Source organism: Motacilla alba, chromosome 3 (genome assembly GCF_015832195.1).
Source record: "Motacilla alba alba isolate MOTALB_02 chromosome 3, Motacilla_alba_V1.0_pri, whole genome shotgun sequence".
In the NCBI taxonomy this organism is placed as follows: domain Eukaryota; kingdom Metazoa; phylum Chordata; class Aves; order Passeriformes; family Motacillidae; genus Motacilla; species Motacilla alba.
The window spans coordinates 19478343-19495592 of record NC_052018.1 but is presented as its reverse complement, the minus strand read 5'-3'; the positions used below and the strand labels follow the sequence as shown (position 1 = coordinate 19495592).

Below are 17250 nucleotides of genomic sequence, written 5' to 3'. Positions count from 1 at the left end.
CAATTCTGTTTAACAGCTTAGAATTTGAAGAGACTTGAAAATTAAACATTAAATAAATTTTAAAAGAACCAAAACATGTTGATATCTTCATGTAAATCATCAGGAGAAATACTAAATTTTTAAAGGTGAATTATGTGCTACTGTGAACACAGAGAAAAAGAATCTGTGATTGAATTTCATAGTTTTTTCTAGTTAAGTTTCATCCACATAAACCAGATGTTTGACAGAAAATGTTTTCTTTATGTTAATTGTTTTAATTTATATTTTCTGCTTTCTTCCTGTTGGTTGGGATGTGGGAATAGGACAAAGCTGTAAAAGCCCTAGAATTTTAAATTATCCAAGTTACTGTTAAAGTTACCAAAATACTTATTCCTATATGCCAGAAGTCTCAGAGGTGCAACCTAGTCAAATCCTTCATCTATCTATGCAGCCATTCCTGTGCATTCCCCAAGAGCTATGATTTTTTACTAAAACATACAAGCAAAAATGATACATATTCCCATAGAATTTTCCCTTGAAAATTTTTTCCCTTGAACTATGTAGGCTGGGTATTGTTTTTAAAAGAAAACAGATTATCACATCATGTAATTAAGTAGGATTTTGGTAAAAACTTTAAACATCATTCTTGCTATTCAGATTTTAACAGCCTGTCATGTCAACAGGATTAGGTAATGAAATTAAAAGAAAACACAATATAGGTGTTTTAATATTATTGAGCACACAGTTGAAATTTTTCTTAATTATAAATATTGCAGTCCCATAGTCCTTTTCCAGTTTTAGACTTAATATTGAGTTATTGCCTCCCTAGTGCATGTAAACTCAAAACTGAATTTAGGAATACATCTTGATCTATTTATTGGTTGTAAGATTTTTTTCATATTGAGACATGAAGCTGAATGACTCCATGTTTGAGACTGAGTTCTCTGTGTTAGCATCTTGAGAAATAAAAATGCTTATGTAACTAACCACAGAGATTACAAAGACATTTCCATCATACTAGGAGAAGAAAACATGAAATTATTTAACATTTTTAATTCCTGTTTCTGTAAAAATTTAATACTATTTCACAGGATTTTCTAAATACTGGATATGAAATGTAGTGATGTGCCTGTATTTAAAGGATCCAGTAGAATAATGATGGGTGAAACCTTTTCAGATTTTTTTTCTTCTGAACATGATTTTCAAATAAAAAATGTGCTGATAATTATTTTTTTTTATTATAGGTGAGCACACTAGACTGGGTAAGAGCTGAAAAAATCTATAACCTCTGTGAGGTTCTATTTAAAATTCACAAGGTAGGTTTTCCAACGATTCCAGTGATTTTATTTAGTAAAGAAAGTTTACCTTTTCCTGTTGATGATAAGCTCAAATTAATCTTAACTCGGAATAACTAGTATTGAAACAATTCATCTGTTGTTATAAAAAGCTATTTGCAATTGCTAGTGCATTAGCTATGCAAGTACAAGAAAATATGGAACATAAGTTAAGCTTCAAGTGAACAAGTTACTAACATGTTTTCTTATTGAAGCAAGTTTTCAGTATAAGAGCTGTATGAAGTATCAGTGAGACTCACTGCTAAGCATAATGATATTAGATTTTTCTTAGTGGGTCAGATTTTCAAGCAAACATGATGAAAAATGCTCTTGCTGTCATTCTTGATCCATATAAAGATATTTTCATTTCAGTAATTAAAAATATAAAATTATGTCCCTGTTGTATCATATGTATTGATTGTTGTATCAAGTATTGTAGTGGTTTTTTCTTTATAAAGGGCAACATGTTAGGTTTGTTTCCCATAGAATGAATTTTCTTCCCCCAGCTAGAAAAAGTCGTGTTTTCTGTCTAGCTTGTCCCAATTAAAGATTTGCGTCAAAATATAAGCACTTTGTGTGAATAATTGACTTATAGAAAATATTGTCTAATAAATTAAATAGATTAATTTTGTCCTCCAACAAAAACAAAACATTTGCAGGTGAGATAAGGCTACTATGAGAGCCTACTTGTCTAGGAGAGTAAAGAATATTTTCAGAAAAAAAACCTATCTTTTCAGATAAAATACAATTTCAGTGAAAAGTTAAAGCTCATCTTTAGTTCTCATCAGCTGCTGCCCTTCTCTGCTGTTGCTCTTTGACCACACACTGATGTGGTGGAAAAGGCAGGTTGTTGCTGTTACCTGTAACAGATCCTGCACTGAAGCAAGAGTACTTAAGGTTTTTGATTTGGTTTTGGTGGGGGGGTTTTTGGTTTGGTTTGGATTGGTTTGGTTTGGTTTGGTTTGGTTTGGTTTGGTTTGGTTTGGTTTGGTGTGGGGTGTGTAGGTTTTTTTGTGTTGTAAGGGTTTTTTATTTGTTGGGTTTTTTGCTGATGCAGATTATTCAGGACATGGGAAGGAAGTGTTTTGGCATTGCCATGCCAAGAGAACAGTAGTCCTGGAGTTCAGGACTAGAGCTCAGCTCCAGAGGCACAGGAGCAGAGCTATGTTCTTGTAGGCATGGCATTATTTTTGTGTGACCATGTCTCCAGCTGGGAACATATGGGCAAATTCAGGTCCTGCCCATCACTAACATACCAACAAAAAGTAGATGTTCTGTCACAGATAATTTATTTAGTCTCCTTCAAATTTTTTATAATTTTACTTTTGGCTCATAAATAAGTCAGGCACCAATGAAATATATACACATTAAGTCTTTTGGGAAGATTTTCCTGTGGCTTGGGTTTTGATTTTGGTTTTTCTCCTATAAGTGTTACTGCTAAAACTCAGTTCTTCCTGGAATATTATGGTAATTTCAAGGATATTCTGTCCTTCTGCAACTTCTCTAGTACTTTTTCTTTAAGAAAAAGAAGTTGGGAAATAAACTACACACAGTTCAACTCTTTTAATGTTTTTGACATTTTAATAAATGAATGCTTAATTGCCAGTCTTCATGAATACATAAGCTAAAGGGCAAAAGCTCGAATTGAACTCCTTAACCTCTTTTCTGTTGATTCTTTGGTGTAAATGACAATGAGGCAAACAGAACAAATCCAAAAAAAAGTGAGAGATTAAGGTTTCTGCATTTGATAGACTTATGTTATAAAAGTTGCCATTTGGGGAGGGGGTTCTTTAAGAGTTTCATAAGCTGGTTAGAACTAGTGCACAGCTGTGGGAGAGTGTGTTATTGTATCTTCTCATTAAAGATGGATTTTAAGGAGAAGTGTTCTTGTCACACACCTAATTGTTAGCTTTTCATCTATGTTTATTATGATGCAAGGAAAATTGAAAATATCAATCCAATATGGAAATTAATTTTTAAAACAGAATGTTTGATATATTTTAGATTTGAATGCATGTATACATACATATAAATACACAAATATGTGAATTAAAATTCATATATATAATATGCCCTTGCATATTTCTGTTCATTTGGTGGAAACAGCCAGATGATTTGAAATGTAATGTCTTGCACCACATGTGTTTATTCTTATAGCTTGCCTCATAATTCAAATTCTTACTGTAATCCTGCACATTTTCAAAATCACTGGTCATAAAGAGATTTTATTTTCTTTTATTGCCTGGTATTTTCACATGCAAATTTTAAAAGATGCTAATATAGTAGTCTACAAGCCAGGATATGCAGCACTGAGTCTTGAAGCAGATGTAATACCTGTCACTCCATAGCTGCTGAACACCAGAATATATGCAGGAATTTTCTTCAACTTCCTTTACAACGTACAAAGGAGTGTTGTAAAATACCTGAGCTTCATCAAGTCTATTCTCTCCTCAGGTAGTAGCAGGGCCAATTTGGCAACCCAGTGCTTTGAACCCTGGTGGCGATATGTGCTCCTCCCAAGATGCCCCATGGATCATTGCTAATTATTTTGGGGTTTCAGTCTTTTCTGCCCCATAAAATCACAGAGAAAGAGGGATAGGGAAGGGTTCTATCTGAAAAACAGAAAAATAAAAATATATGTAATTTGGAAATTCAAGCTGTGAAAGTACTTAGATATATAAGTTGTAGCTTTTTAATTTAGTTTTATTTTCCTCTATATTTATGTTAATCACTGAAGTCTTGAAATATTAGGGAAGTTTCTTGTATTAATTTTTTTACATTTAAAAAACATTTTATTGCAGGCATATTTTTTATTATAAAAGTTTAATGTAAAGTTTCTCTTCTTTATCTTGAAGGTGACGGCAGGATCTTGTCTCAGTCTCCTTGTAGTTACAGAACAGCACTGACAGCTATTGGAGGACATGCTCATGTTGTCATTTCCAGAATTAGCCCTGGGTTGCTTGATAAATTACTGCATTCCTTGGGGTTTAGCATATTGGAACCCAAGTAGAATGGAGTAATTATAGACTCCTGTAGAGCTCGTACATAGCTCCTGCAATGTACTGAAACATTCAGGGATTTCCTTCTTTTTTACTGTAAACAATGTATTTGTTCAAATTCCCTTTAAATTATATATGTATTGCTTAGGTAATTTTGACAGTATTTTGGAACTGCAGTAGTAGCTTGGATTAAAAGATAGAGGATAAAGCAAATAAGAAGCAAAGAGAAAAGCTGTCTTTGACAGAATTATTTAACTCCTAGAACATTTCTTCAACTCAATTGTTGACATAATGGCATAGTATATCCAAGTACCCATCACTTACAGAAGACAGTGTTGCGTCACTTGTTTGGTTTTGCCAGATGAAGAATCACATACTAAAACATATCTTTCAGCTCTGGCTTGCTGATGATTGCTGGCTACAAGCAAACTTGTATTTAGGTATTCACCAGGACTTTGATCTTGAAGACCAGAGGCCGTATTGTTTCAGTGTTCTGGTTGGACATGGCAAGAGCCACTATTTCAACGTAGAGCTGGGCAGTGAATTGGCAGTGTGGGAGAAATCATTCCAAAGAGCAATTTTCTTGGAAGTTCAAAGAACGGGGGTAAGTAGCGAACAATTTAAATCACTTAATCTATAAAATAGGTATAACAAGATTTTGAATTATTTGTATGTTTAATAATTGCATTCAATTGATGTCCTCCACGACTAAGGATCTGAGTACATTTAATACACTGAAGACTTCTGAAAGCTTCATCATCACATCAATATTTCTCTGTCAATGACTGTGTAGTACCAGTCAATGAGCATGTTATGACAGATTGAAAATTGAAAGTAATCATTTGTAAGTTCACCTTGATTATTAAAAACTGGAAATTAATACATTTTACCATTGGAAAACTCTCAGGACTTTATTTAGTCCAACTCGAACATTTTCTTCCAGAAAGCTAATTTTCTTCTCACATAAGGTAAATATGATATGTTTTACATAATGCTTCTATACTCAAAGAAGAAATATTTTGCTCTTATATTGTTAATTATAAATTGGGGTTGTCCTTGTTAACATTGGAAGAGTTTGAAGACAGTATAAAAGTGAAAAGAAGTTTGTAATAGCTTTGAATTCTCAGAAGTGAACAGCAGATTATCACTTTCTTCTGGCTAGTAAATCTAGATCCATACTCTCAAGTGAACTGGATGAATGTTATAGGAGTGTATTAGTGGAAACTATAGGCCTTCTCCAATTAAAAATATATTTGCCCAGTTTATGCAAATTTGATTTGGTGTACTCAGGTTTCCAGTGCCCTGTGAACCTCCTAAAGACATTTGAAACACCGAGAACACTGGATCACAGCATTGTATTAACACGATTTGCAAGTAGCAGGAGTCCTATCGCAGGTGGTTAATCAGCTCGTCTAAATTTCCAAATCTCTGGGATTCTAAACAAGTTTCTAGGTTCTAACAAGGTACCTAATAAAGAAACAAAAAGATTTTTTAACAGTTCCTAATCCTGAACTTCTGAGAAGGAATGCAGTTCTTCAGGAAAAAAAATTGATCCTTGTATATATTATCCATATAAAAACCAGATATATTAAAATTAAGTATAACAAGCATGCAGATTAGCTGCCTCTTTATCTGATTGAATTTCTTACTATTTACTGTTAAATCTCAAAACTTGCTTTTCCTTTACATCCTTAAAATTAGGGAGTGATATCTTGCTTGTGGAATGATCTTTTTCATTTGAATCAGTCATCTAGACTCACTTCACACAAAAGACATTAAATTTCCTACAGCTGTGGTTTTACCTATCTGAAACCACCAGGAAAGTCATTGAAATCAAATCCTGGTTACAGTGCTCAAGTCTCCATATGTGTCTTCCTATGCCCTAATTTTCTCTCACATAGTTAGACAAATCCAAATTTACTATAAACTACTATGTCAGTAGAGTTCAGAGTACTGTGGTCAGTCTCCAGCAGTGAAAAGTCTTTTGGTGCACTATTTTCTTTCTTCCTTCAAAGCATAAATTCTGTCATGAGTGCCTTTCTTTTCAGAATGATGTCAAGAGCGGCATGAATGAGGTGCAATTTAATATTACATAGAATATTTCCAGTCATAGAAAAAGAACTGGCATTCCAGTATTCAGAAAATTCAAGCTTGTCACTGGTATGTCAGTCTGTAAAAGTTCTTTCTTTTGGAGAATTTTGGAAATTATTTTTTATTCATAAACGATTGGGCAAGATTCATGGCAGCTGTTGGATTGCATTGTGCCATTTCAGCCATTCTTATTTAAATGGAGCTTGGTCCTGTTTGATGTTGAGTGTAGTTAGGATCTTCCCTATGAGTTTTTGTTTACCTTTTCTTGTACATACCCTTTGTATTTGGTGTTTCTGTAATAAGAGCTGTATTTCTGAGAAGTTTCTGTCCTTATGCAGTCTATGAAGAGAAATGCTAAGGTGCAGTGGTCCTTTTGAATTTTTTCTGCCCATGTGATGTGATTATTTTACATTTCTTTTGATAATGGCAGCAGCAGTAGATGACAGAAAGAATGCAATAAAGCAGGAAGAAACATCCCTCACAATACTGCTCCCCTTTCAGCTATCTTAAACCCCTATTTCAAGCTGCAATTTTTACAGGAATTTTACAAAGAAATTCTGAAATTCAGCGACCCTGGTAAATTTAATCTATTTGCGGCCAATGATGACAAACAAACAGATGTTGAATCCATGTACTAGAAATAAATGAGGTTTTTTCCTAGAAAAACTATTGTAGTTGCTGATGGCATAACTTGGATAGATGGGGGCAATAAAAATGGAGGAAAAGCAAGGCAGCAAGGCAATTGAAAGAGAGAAAAAGTGTTGTAAAAAGTATTTCCATGAGGCTGGTAATAAAATTCAGCATTGCAGTGGTGGAAAATAGGCAATGAAATCCTCTCAGTCATATCTTGGAGTTAAATCATCTCCTGCAAATCCCAGCAAGAATGCTTGTTTCACCTGGAACATCCTAAACAGTGCAAGATGAATAAATGATGCTCAGATTAGGTAATTTTTCTTTTGTTTTTTTTTTTTCCAAGATTTTTATGGTATAGAAAATCTTCAAAAATAAGAGACTAGCACATTTTCCAGAGCTCTTACTAATTCTTTGACCCTTCAGGTTGGTCTTGTCAGTAGCATAGGGTATTATTCCACATTTTTTTCAGTGTTGTCTTTTTTAAATTTCTCAATCAGTATTCTTCCTTTGCCTCTGACTATTTTTTTCCAAAGGAAATTTTTTTGGCTCATCTGAGTCTTGGATATGATTATTAAATTAATGCAGAAACATCTCAAAGGGATGATTTGGATCAGTTCTGTTCAGTAGGAGGATGGAGGAGAATATTTGAATAGTGGACAGAGGAAAGAGTGGCAGTAATGTATTTTACTGTCAGCTGTAGAAAAATTGGACCAACAGTTTTGTCATCTTGAAACTTTGTACACGTAAGCTTTGTTTGATGGCTGGAAGAGGACAGAGGAGAGGAATCTGCTTTGCAAATGAAAGAATTATCAGGAGACTGAAAAAAACCATGCAGTGAGAAAATCATCTACCACAGTGTTTCTAAAGTACCTGCAGTTGGTATATAGTGATAAGACATGGTTGCATACTCCCCTCACTGGCCATTCTAACACAAAAGAAAGTTTTCCCTTCATACTTCCAGCTGTGGTGAAGATGCTGCAAGTTCTTTCCAACCCCCATACAGCTGAATAACCTACTGTGTTGAAAACATTTGTGTTGATTGGACAAAATATTTTTTTTAATATGAGTTACTCCAAGAATTAAAATAGGCTGGATCCCATTAAATTATAGCAGAATAATCAAGAAGTTTTGCTGCCTCAATATTTTCCATGCTTAAAGGTAAGTACTTCTAGTTAATTTCTTTCCATTTTGTTCCATGATTCAGTGCCTAACATCAACAGATAAATAAACCCTTGAAAGACAATTTTTTTTTTTTTTTTTAAGTCAGGGACATGAATGTATAGAGAAATGTTAGCAGTAAAATTCTTATTCCTGAAATTATACAGGGTCCTCCTGTGAAGAATATACATTGCAAATAAAATCAAAGTAAACTAAGCAAGCAAAGTGAACAAATGAAGATTAATGAATGTTGCAAGTTATTTCACTTAACATGATAGGAAATACAAAATCATTTTATAATAAACATAAATGTATGATGCATTTTTCCTGGCATATCCCTCTTTTAAAATCAGTTAACATAAATCCCATATTCTGTGGATGTTTTATGTTTTTGTATGCATTTTAATATGTCTTTATTTTCCGAGAAGTTAACACCAAACCATTCTCTGTAGTAAGATTCTTGATGCTGCATATATGATTCAGAATTGTTGTGACTCAGAATTGCTCTCAGACAGATTATGTCTGATTCTGGATAAAGCAAAAATAATTATTGGGAATAATTGTGCATGGAGACCTAGAGCTTTGTTTCTTTAGGATTCCCACATTAGGCTTTTAATTTTCTTTCTACAAATATTGTACTGCTAAAACACCATGATGAAAATTCCTAAAAAAATACAAAATAGATAAGCACAATTGATAATTTTGTTTTGTTTTGTAAGCAACAATTTATCACTTTTGCATATTAGGTATTCCAGCTAGTCACTGTTTTCCTCTGTGAACTTGTCTTATATGCTTAAAAAAGATGACAGACACAAGAATGACATAGCTTACACAATGCTTAGTTCACCATCTTCCTGTTCCACTTTAACATTTCCCTCTATAAACCGTGTCTTCTTCAGGCTGATCTGTACGAAATGCATAAGGAATCTGCAATCATGTTATTGATGATTAATACCAACCAATCAACCAAAAAAATCATGTAACTATTTTGAAGAAGTGGTTAACTCAATAACCTTTCCTCAGCTTTATATGTCTTTGCCTTTTTGCTTGATGGACTATTTTTCATTAATTATCTGGTCCTGGATATCTTTGGTATCCTCTCTTCTATCCATCTTTTTAATTTCTTTATAATACCTTGTCATAGATTTTGCTAGTTCATCAGTTTGAATTAATTTCTAATGTATTCATAATATTTTCATCTGAGAAAATGAAGTTTCTTTCCATGAAAAATTTATTGTTCATTATACAAATCCTTTCAGAATACTGTTGACAGGTGTTGATTTTAACCTCTTGGTTTTCTAGTAAAACTCACGGGTTTAAAGTTTTCTTTATAAAACTTGTCCATGTAATGCTTCCTTCTCATTGTTCCTTCTCAGCTCTGGAAATAATCTGTGCAACCTTCTCATTACAACACCTCCTCTTTGTTCTAGACCGTTACTTCATTTTAGATTAATATCTTATTGAAAATCTTCTTAAAGGGTTCACTAAAATTAATTTAAGACATAGAGAAGGAAGTTCTTTCCAATTGACCTGAACAACCTTTCAAGGAAACCAGATTTTTTTGTCATAATTTCCCTTTAAAAGCATTCAGTTGACTATATTGCATAAGATAACAGTGTAGTATTGACTGTATGCATACATGCTACTTACTAACCAGTCACAAACAATAATTGATTCATAACATGAAAAGCAGTGTTTATATTTTAAATCACATACTTGCTTCTATGATATGTAAAACCACATAATGATGAAAGATCAAAAATAAAGAAATGCATAAAATTGCACTGATATTTTAAGACTTCATATTTTCACAAAATTAATGGATAAATAGCTCCCATATCTTGAGCAGCTCAAGAAAGAGCCAAAATTAATTTAGTTAGGCATTTAGTATTTGTCCACTGGAGATAACTGTAAATTCCTCATGATTTCAAAACTGGGAGCCAGATGGAGAAAATCTCTTACATAGAAGCTCAAATGGCTCCTAAATATTTTTTTGTAAACTAAACTTCAATGCATATTTTATCAACATGCCTTCATATTTGCTTAACACTGAGTGTTCAACAAGTCGCCAATATAAATAGTGATGTGTGCTGGTCAGGGTTATAGATTCCTTGCATTCTCAGTGTATGGGAGCTAAGCTTCATGGAAGTGTGGAATTAGCCCCATCTGAAACTATTTTTTTAGCATGAAGGGTACAAGTTCAATTAAAGATTTTGGATTTAGAGAAAACAGAAGAGTTTGTGATATTCACATCAAGACAGCCGACAAGAAGTTCAGTTCCTGTGTCTCCTTCCTGCAACATTATACAAAATGTGTTTTTTCTAGTCATTCTCTACTGGCATTTTAATTCATCTTACTACAACTCAAGTTAGATGTAATCAGAATAGATTTTAGAGACTGTGTCCCCACTGGAACTTTGTCAGAGATTAGTTATGTTTCCACTTATCTATCACAGCTTACTTAAGTCTTCTAAATACCTGCCTCCTGAGATACTCAGAACTTTGGCTTTCTCAGTAACACTGACATCAAAACAAACACACTCATTGTTTCTGGACATCTTTGGGAGTTAAGTGGTGCTGCAAAATAGTAGCAGAGTAGTCTAAACCACTCTCGGAGACTGAGCCAAAAGAAGTCCACTTAAATAAACAAAATCTAGCAGAAATTAGGTAATCATGATAGGAAGCCATTGTCATTTCTATGATCCATTAGTGGACATTTATGATTTTATTACTTCTTCATGGTGACCTGAGAGGTTGAATAAATCATGATTAGTTGATCACAGTGTAAGCCCTGTGAGCTGCAAATACTGTATTGAATTGCAAAAATATTAAATACGGTTGGCTAAGGTTTGGGGTTTTGTTTTTTTATTCTGTGATGATTACAAAGCATATATGAAACAGAGTTTTATGTAGGAGTCCTGTAGGAGTCCCTTTAAGAGGGAAATGCCACCATATGCTAATTTCAGAACTAATTTCTGAGACAAACATTTAAGCAAAGGAAATATTCTCCTTATATTTAGGCAAGATATTAAATAGCATTTAGATTAGGTGAGATTTATAGTGTCATTAAAAGATACTCTCCAGTTTGTTACAAGAAGCACTCAGTTTAATTACACAATTAAGTTTTAGATTGTTTTCATTATGCACAGAAAGCTTATTACAGTTACAATTACAATTACAATTTAACTGGTCACCTTTAGAAGTGGTGTTAGATTCCAATTCATTTCCACACTGATGCAAAAAACTCACCATTCTCTAACACAAAGAAAGGTTCTGAGAACCATACAGATTAATAGTAAATACATTTTCAATAATTATTAATAATTCAACAATTCACATAACAGATGAAAATCAAACAATGCATTTATTAGAACTTTTAAAACAGCAAGAAAATGTACCAATTTTCAAGGCTATTGAACTCAAAGTTGTTTCTATATTCTGTATTTTGACATGATTAATATAAAATGTTGACCATTATTTCTGAAAATATAAGGTATTCTTAAAATTATGTTTATTTATATTGAAAGAATAAATCTAAATAATTTTATATTACATATCACATATATTTATTTATAAATCCAAATATTTAGATAAAAATTATGTCATGGGAATCCAGGTTTGTTATTATTTTCCAGAGGATCCTATAGATTTGAATAAAGAGGAAACCTCAAGAAAGCAGGTGAGGGATTCTTTTCAAGAGCACGTAGTGATAGAACAAGTGGGAATGGCTTTAAATTGAAAGAGTGCAGGTTTAGATTACATGTTAGGAATAAATTCTGTACAGGAAGGTGGTGAGACACTGAACAGGTTGCCCAGAGATGCTGTGGATGCCCCATCCCTGAAGAGTCCAAGGCAGGTTGGATGGGGCTCTGATGAGCCTGATGTACTGGAAAGTACAGTCCCTACCTGAGGTGGGTGGGCCCATTTTGGAATCCTTCCAACTCAAACCATTATATGATTCTTTTAAATCTGTCAGGAATTTGCTGTGAAGAATTTATTGTAATGGAACTTCAAATTTATAGGGTAATATTACCTTAGAATTTTGATGCTTTTAAAATAAGGATTTTATGGTTTTAATTTTGGTGTTCCCTGTCATTCTCTACCCACAACTTATAAGAATCAGGCAAAAGAAAAAACTCCCAGTTAAAACGTGAATTGTGTACCCAGGAATGTCTCTTGATGATATTTCTGATTAATTCCCTTTTCAACTATGAAATTGCAGAATTTACAGATCACCAGAGAAGAAATGCATCAGAATGAAGTCGTTGTCTTTGCTGAAGTAAGCCAGTAGTGGTCTACTGGTTCTATTAAAACAAGCAGTGTCAGCTTGACTACTGTGATTACCACTGAGAATCTGCCTCAGGTTTCTGAAAATATGCTTGGGACATGTAGGAAACATGTAGGAAAGGTAGGAAATCATGTAGGAAGCTCTTAACATTGAAGTCACTATTGATTCTTGCTTTTCTTTATGGAAGAATGAGTTGCTGTAAAATAATGAGGGTATTCCTTAGACACAGAGATGAGGAAGCACAATCTCTTTCTGACATAAGTGAAGGCTGAAGAACACCATTTGAATTTTCCCTACTAGAAGATAACCATTTCTAAGCTGCTGCCCTTAGATTTTGTCCTTCTGCATCCATTTTTTTAATGCCTTTTCCTACAACCAATTTAAGCCATTGTCTGCCTGTTCAGCAAAGAGGGTAGCAAGTCTTTTCTTCTGTCAGATTTACTGTAGCCAGAGGTTCATACAACAGAGAGAATGCCCTGGCCAACAGTAGGCATCCACCACTGCATTATCTCTCCTGCCAAGGGGTAGCTGAACCTGCAAGTTCACCTCAGTCTTCCTACAGAAACACAATTCCCTGTGGGGTAAAATTCACTTCATCCCACATGGACATGTAATCCTAATATCTGAATGGTGGTTTAATGCCTTATCTCAGTGGTGCTGAAAGTTTCTGAAAAGACAGTCTGTCCAACACATGCTCTACTAAGCAAACCATTTTTGCAGTTAGCTGCTATAATGTCATGAGCATTAAAAAATACAAATAGATCTAATAGTTATTTCAATAGAGGACCTAAAGGAAAAAGTTTCAAGTTGAGCAGTATCCTGAAAAAGCAAGCTTTTAAAACATGGATGTATTGAACCTAGGTCTTATTTTCTAAAGCGCTGAGCTAGTCCCACTTCTACTGAAATAAATAGAAAATTTCTTTGAAATTCAGTGAAAATATAATGAGCCATCATTTTAGTCCTCTGAAAAATCTTACTTTTACTGCCAGAGTGTCTTCTGTATATATATGTGCTGAACCACAAATGTGTATAAATGTTTAAAAAAACAACTATAATGTCTTCTTGAAATCATCAGATTACAGTACCATCTTTTATAAGAGAATGCACTTTTCATACTAACACCAGCAAGGTATGCAAAAAAGAGACATTTTAGGATATTAAGATGTAATCCAAGATTTTAAATCCGATCTTGTTTGTTTTGATGAAGTGGTTTTATTTGTATCTATCCATAATTACCAAAGTTCTGTAACCTTTTAATTGTGACATGATGAATTCCTTAAAGGTGTGGGCAAATGAGTGGATCTGCCACGGTTTTTAAGTGAAGATGATATTCATTTGATCACTCTCACTGAAATTATTTCACTGATCTTTTTTTACTGATATATGAAACAGGAATACACCTGAGCTTTGGGAGTCTGTTCTAGATGAAATTTCTGAAAATTCTCATGCTTTTGGTGAATGACAGATTTCATTGTTGCTTCATTTTCTTACATATAATGTGAATTCAGAGTAACAATGCTTTTGGTGTACTTTATAAGTTCTGAAAGTTTTGTTTTTTAAAAAAGACTATATATATTTTGTGCTAAAAACCCAATTTTTTAATATGAGAATGCCAAAGCATCTACATTTTTAATTCAGTGATTCTGCTGTTTCAAAGAGTTTTAAAAACCTTTCTGTTTAGCAAAAGACTCTATGCAAAAAGACTCTTGGAGGTTTTACAGGCTGTGTTCAGAATTAAGGGGTTTAATTTTGCCTTCTAGTACTCTCTCTATGTGTGGGCTGATATATATTTCTCAGTACAACCATAATAACTCTCGTTGCTCTTATCTTTATTTTCACATCCTGCTTGGATTTTTTTAATGCTAAAAGGGGAATTTTCAAAAATACTTTTTTTGACATATCTGGTCCCATATTAAGGCTTTTACCAAACTCTGTATTTTTGTAAACACATTGGATGCATTAAGACACCTTACTTCTGTCACTCCTGTATGATTTAGAAGCTTGTGAAAAGCTTCCATATAAAGTCTTAATGCAAGAATCTGTGTTCCAAACAATTTTTTCCCTCCCTGTCACTGTATCTTAAATGCTGGTGTACATTACTTCTAATGCAGAATAAAATAACACATCATTTAGGTTCTTCTCTCTTTAAGGCATTTAAATTCCTCTGACAAGTCCTACAAAGTTCCTTTCAATTTTTACTGACATTGACAGAAAAATGAAGAAAAATATTAAATGTAAGGTGGTGAGAGATTTGGTCTCAGAAGTAAAAAGAAACAAGTAGAAGTGATATTTGGAGGATGCTAAAATTTTATCAGTTCAAATTGGCAATGCTGGAGTGTTCTACTCCAAAAATATATTCTTTGGGTTCATAGCATAATTTAATTTTAATGTAAATACTTTTTCTAAGAAAAGGCAAATTTTCAGAAAGATTTTAGCAATTTTTACATTGATGGCCTAGTATTTCCACACAGAGGCATAGCACATATTTTAACTTAAAGTGAGTAAGTGAATACAGAATGCAGTATGTGCACTGCATGGATATGGGTATTGCTTAAATGCTGTCCTATCTGGTTAGAATTTAGTTTTAGAAAATGTTAATGTGCTAAATTCTATATCATGAGTATAGTGAGAAATAATGTCTGTGATCCCATTTACATGTAATAAAACTTTACAGCTCATCTTAGAGCAAAGGTACATCTTTATCTATAAAGTATTTAACAGCATAGCAGGGAAAATATGTAGTTCAAGCAGGAAAGTGTAATAGTACTGCCAACTTTCCAATTGCTTTTTGGAAAATAAACAAGCAAAATCATGTGCATGCCCAATTTGTATTCACTTAGACTAGAAGGTAGATATTATTTCTGTATTTTGGCTGATTAAAAACACTAAAATTCCTGCTCAACAGAACATGTCTGAGTCCAAAATTAACGAATTCATTGCATATTGGTGCTGTAGTTAAAGCAAAATGAGGGTTTCCTTCATGCAAGACAATAATTAACTGCAATGTAGCAAATCACCCGCTGAATTTTTGAAACTGTAAATCTGATGATACATTTGGACCAACAGCATTAGATTTGTAAAAGTAATATCCTTTAAAATGAATATACACTATGTCATTTTTCTGTGTTACACTTAGATGAGCAACATCACTGAGTCTCACTTGATCCTTAAAATACTTACTGCCATGAACTTAGAAAAAGGAGTGCTGACTGAAAATGTTGGTGCCCTGAGTCTTAAAAAATTATGTTAAATTGTATTTTTTACTACAAACTTTTGTTGATGATCTCAGAATATGCTACCTCGACTGAAAGTTATTGTTATTAATCTTTACTTTAAAGAATTTTACTGAAAAACAAAAGCAAGTTGAACCCCTATTTCTTGGACAGAATACAATCCCACATCATTAAGTAACATTAAGGACTCTAAGTCTTCAAAAAAGAATCCAGAGATACTACACTGGATGCCTGTGGCAGAACATGGGCAATTTTAATCCCTCCATCTAAAGCACTGCAATAAACTCATATTCCAGCAATAACAAAAGTCTATTGCAAAAAAAATCTATTGCATGTCATGATGTATTTAGAAGTATTTGGACTGCCCGGTCCCAGAAGAAACCAAATGTACTTATGGCTTCAGCCTACATGGGAGACCCACATGTGTGGAGAAATCAGAAGGCCTGTCTGTGTTCCAGAGGGCCTTCATGCTTCCTTCTGCCATTGTACTTCAGCTTAATGGGGACAAGGACACCAACACAAAGAAGGAAGCTGAAAAAGAGGAGGGTTCCTCTTTATTCTTGCCTTTCCTTCCCCAGACATCTGTGTCTGGGCTGCAGTAGTGCTTGCTACCCATCCAGTCTTTGTGCTTCAGCCTCATCACAGCCTGGTGACTCCCCACGAAGGGGTCCCTTTTTCTGTTTGTCCTTCAGGCTTTGTCTCTCACACGTGTCTGAGGTATATTGGTGGTCTCCTCTCTGAGTGGAAATAAAGCCCTCTTGTTATCTCTTCCCATGCATTCACTTTCCAGTTTGAGTGTTTACCTCACCTCTTGTCTTGGGTCCCTAACAGCTAAACAGAGTTCAAAGCCCTAATTTTTTGTGTTAGCTGATCTGTTTATAAACACATTCTTTCCCACGAGGCAAAGAGTCATAGTAACTCATAAGCATAAAAGCTGGTTTTGGAATTAATTGGCTCATCATTGTTTATATTTGTAATGTCTTTTACTGTTAGACAGAATCCTACATCAGTCATTCTTTTAGAGTACTGAAGCAAACTGTCCCGTGTCCTTGCCCTTTTGTAAAAACTGGTAAAAAGGACATGTGACATCATCAAGTCCAACCAGACTGATCCCCACCATTGTTAACTAGACCATGGACCACATAGAGCACATAGACCAAGCGCTATGTCTGGTTGTTTCTTGACCACCAAATATAGTTCAAAGCTGAATTATTTCAGGGAAGTATCTGTCTGTGGGAATGAGTGTATATGTGTAGTCATTGTAAATATCAAGCCCTCTCAGGGTCTTCGAGGACAGATGCCAGAGCCAGAGACAGACAAGAGTCATGCTTCTGATCAGCAACAAGAAATCTGTCTGAGGAATTCTGTTATAAATTAGTCAGATACAGTGTTCTTTTTGTATTTGAACAGTGGTATTATCAACTTGCTGATACCTGAACATTACGCAGGTAAAAGTTTTGTTATTGTCTTTTATTACAAATATAATGTTCTATGGAACTTTACATTGCCCAGAAAATGTCAGATGATTGATTTACA

At 34.0% G+C, this 17250-nt stretch overlaps 1 protein-coding gene across 4 annotated transcripts in view; it reads left to right on the top strand.

Moving 5' to 3' along the window:
- Window positions 1-17250, top strand: part of SNTG2 (syntrophin gamma 2) — a 226597-nt gene that overhangs the window by 183933 nt on the left and 25414 nt on the right. For all 4 annotated transcript variants that reach the window (XR_005256365.1, XM_038132325.1, XM_038132324.1 and 1 more), the window contains exons 13-14: window positions 1224-1295; window positions 4707-4916. Coding sequence is in view for 3 of the 4 variants with exons in the window: in XM_038132325.1 (XP_037988253.1) it covers window positions 1224-1295; window positions 4707-4916 (282 nt within the window). In the remaining variant the exon portion in view is untranslated. The remainder of the gene's footprint in view (window positions 1-1223; window positions 1296-4706; window positions 4917-17250) is intronic.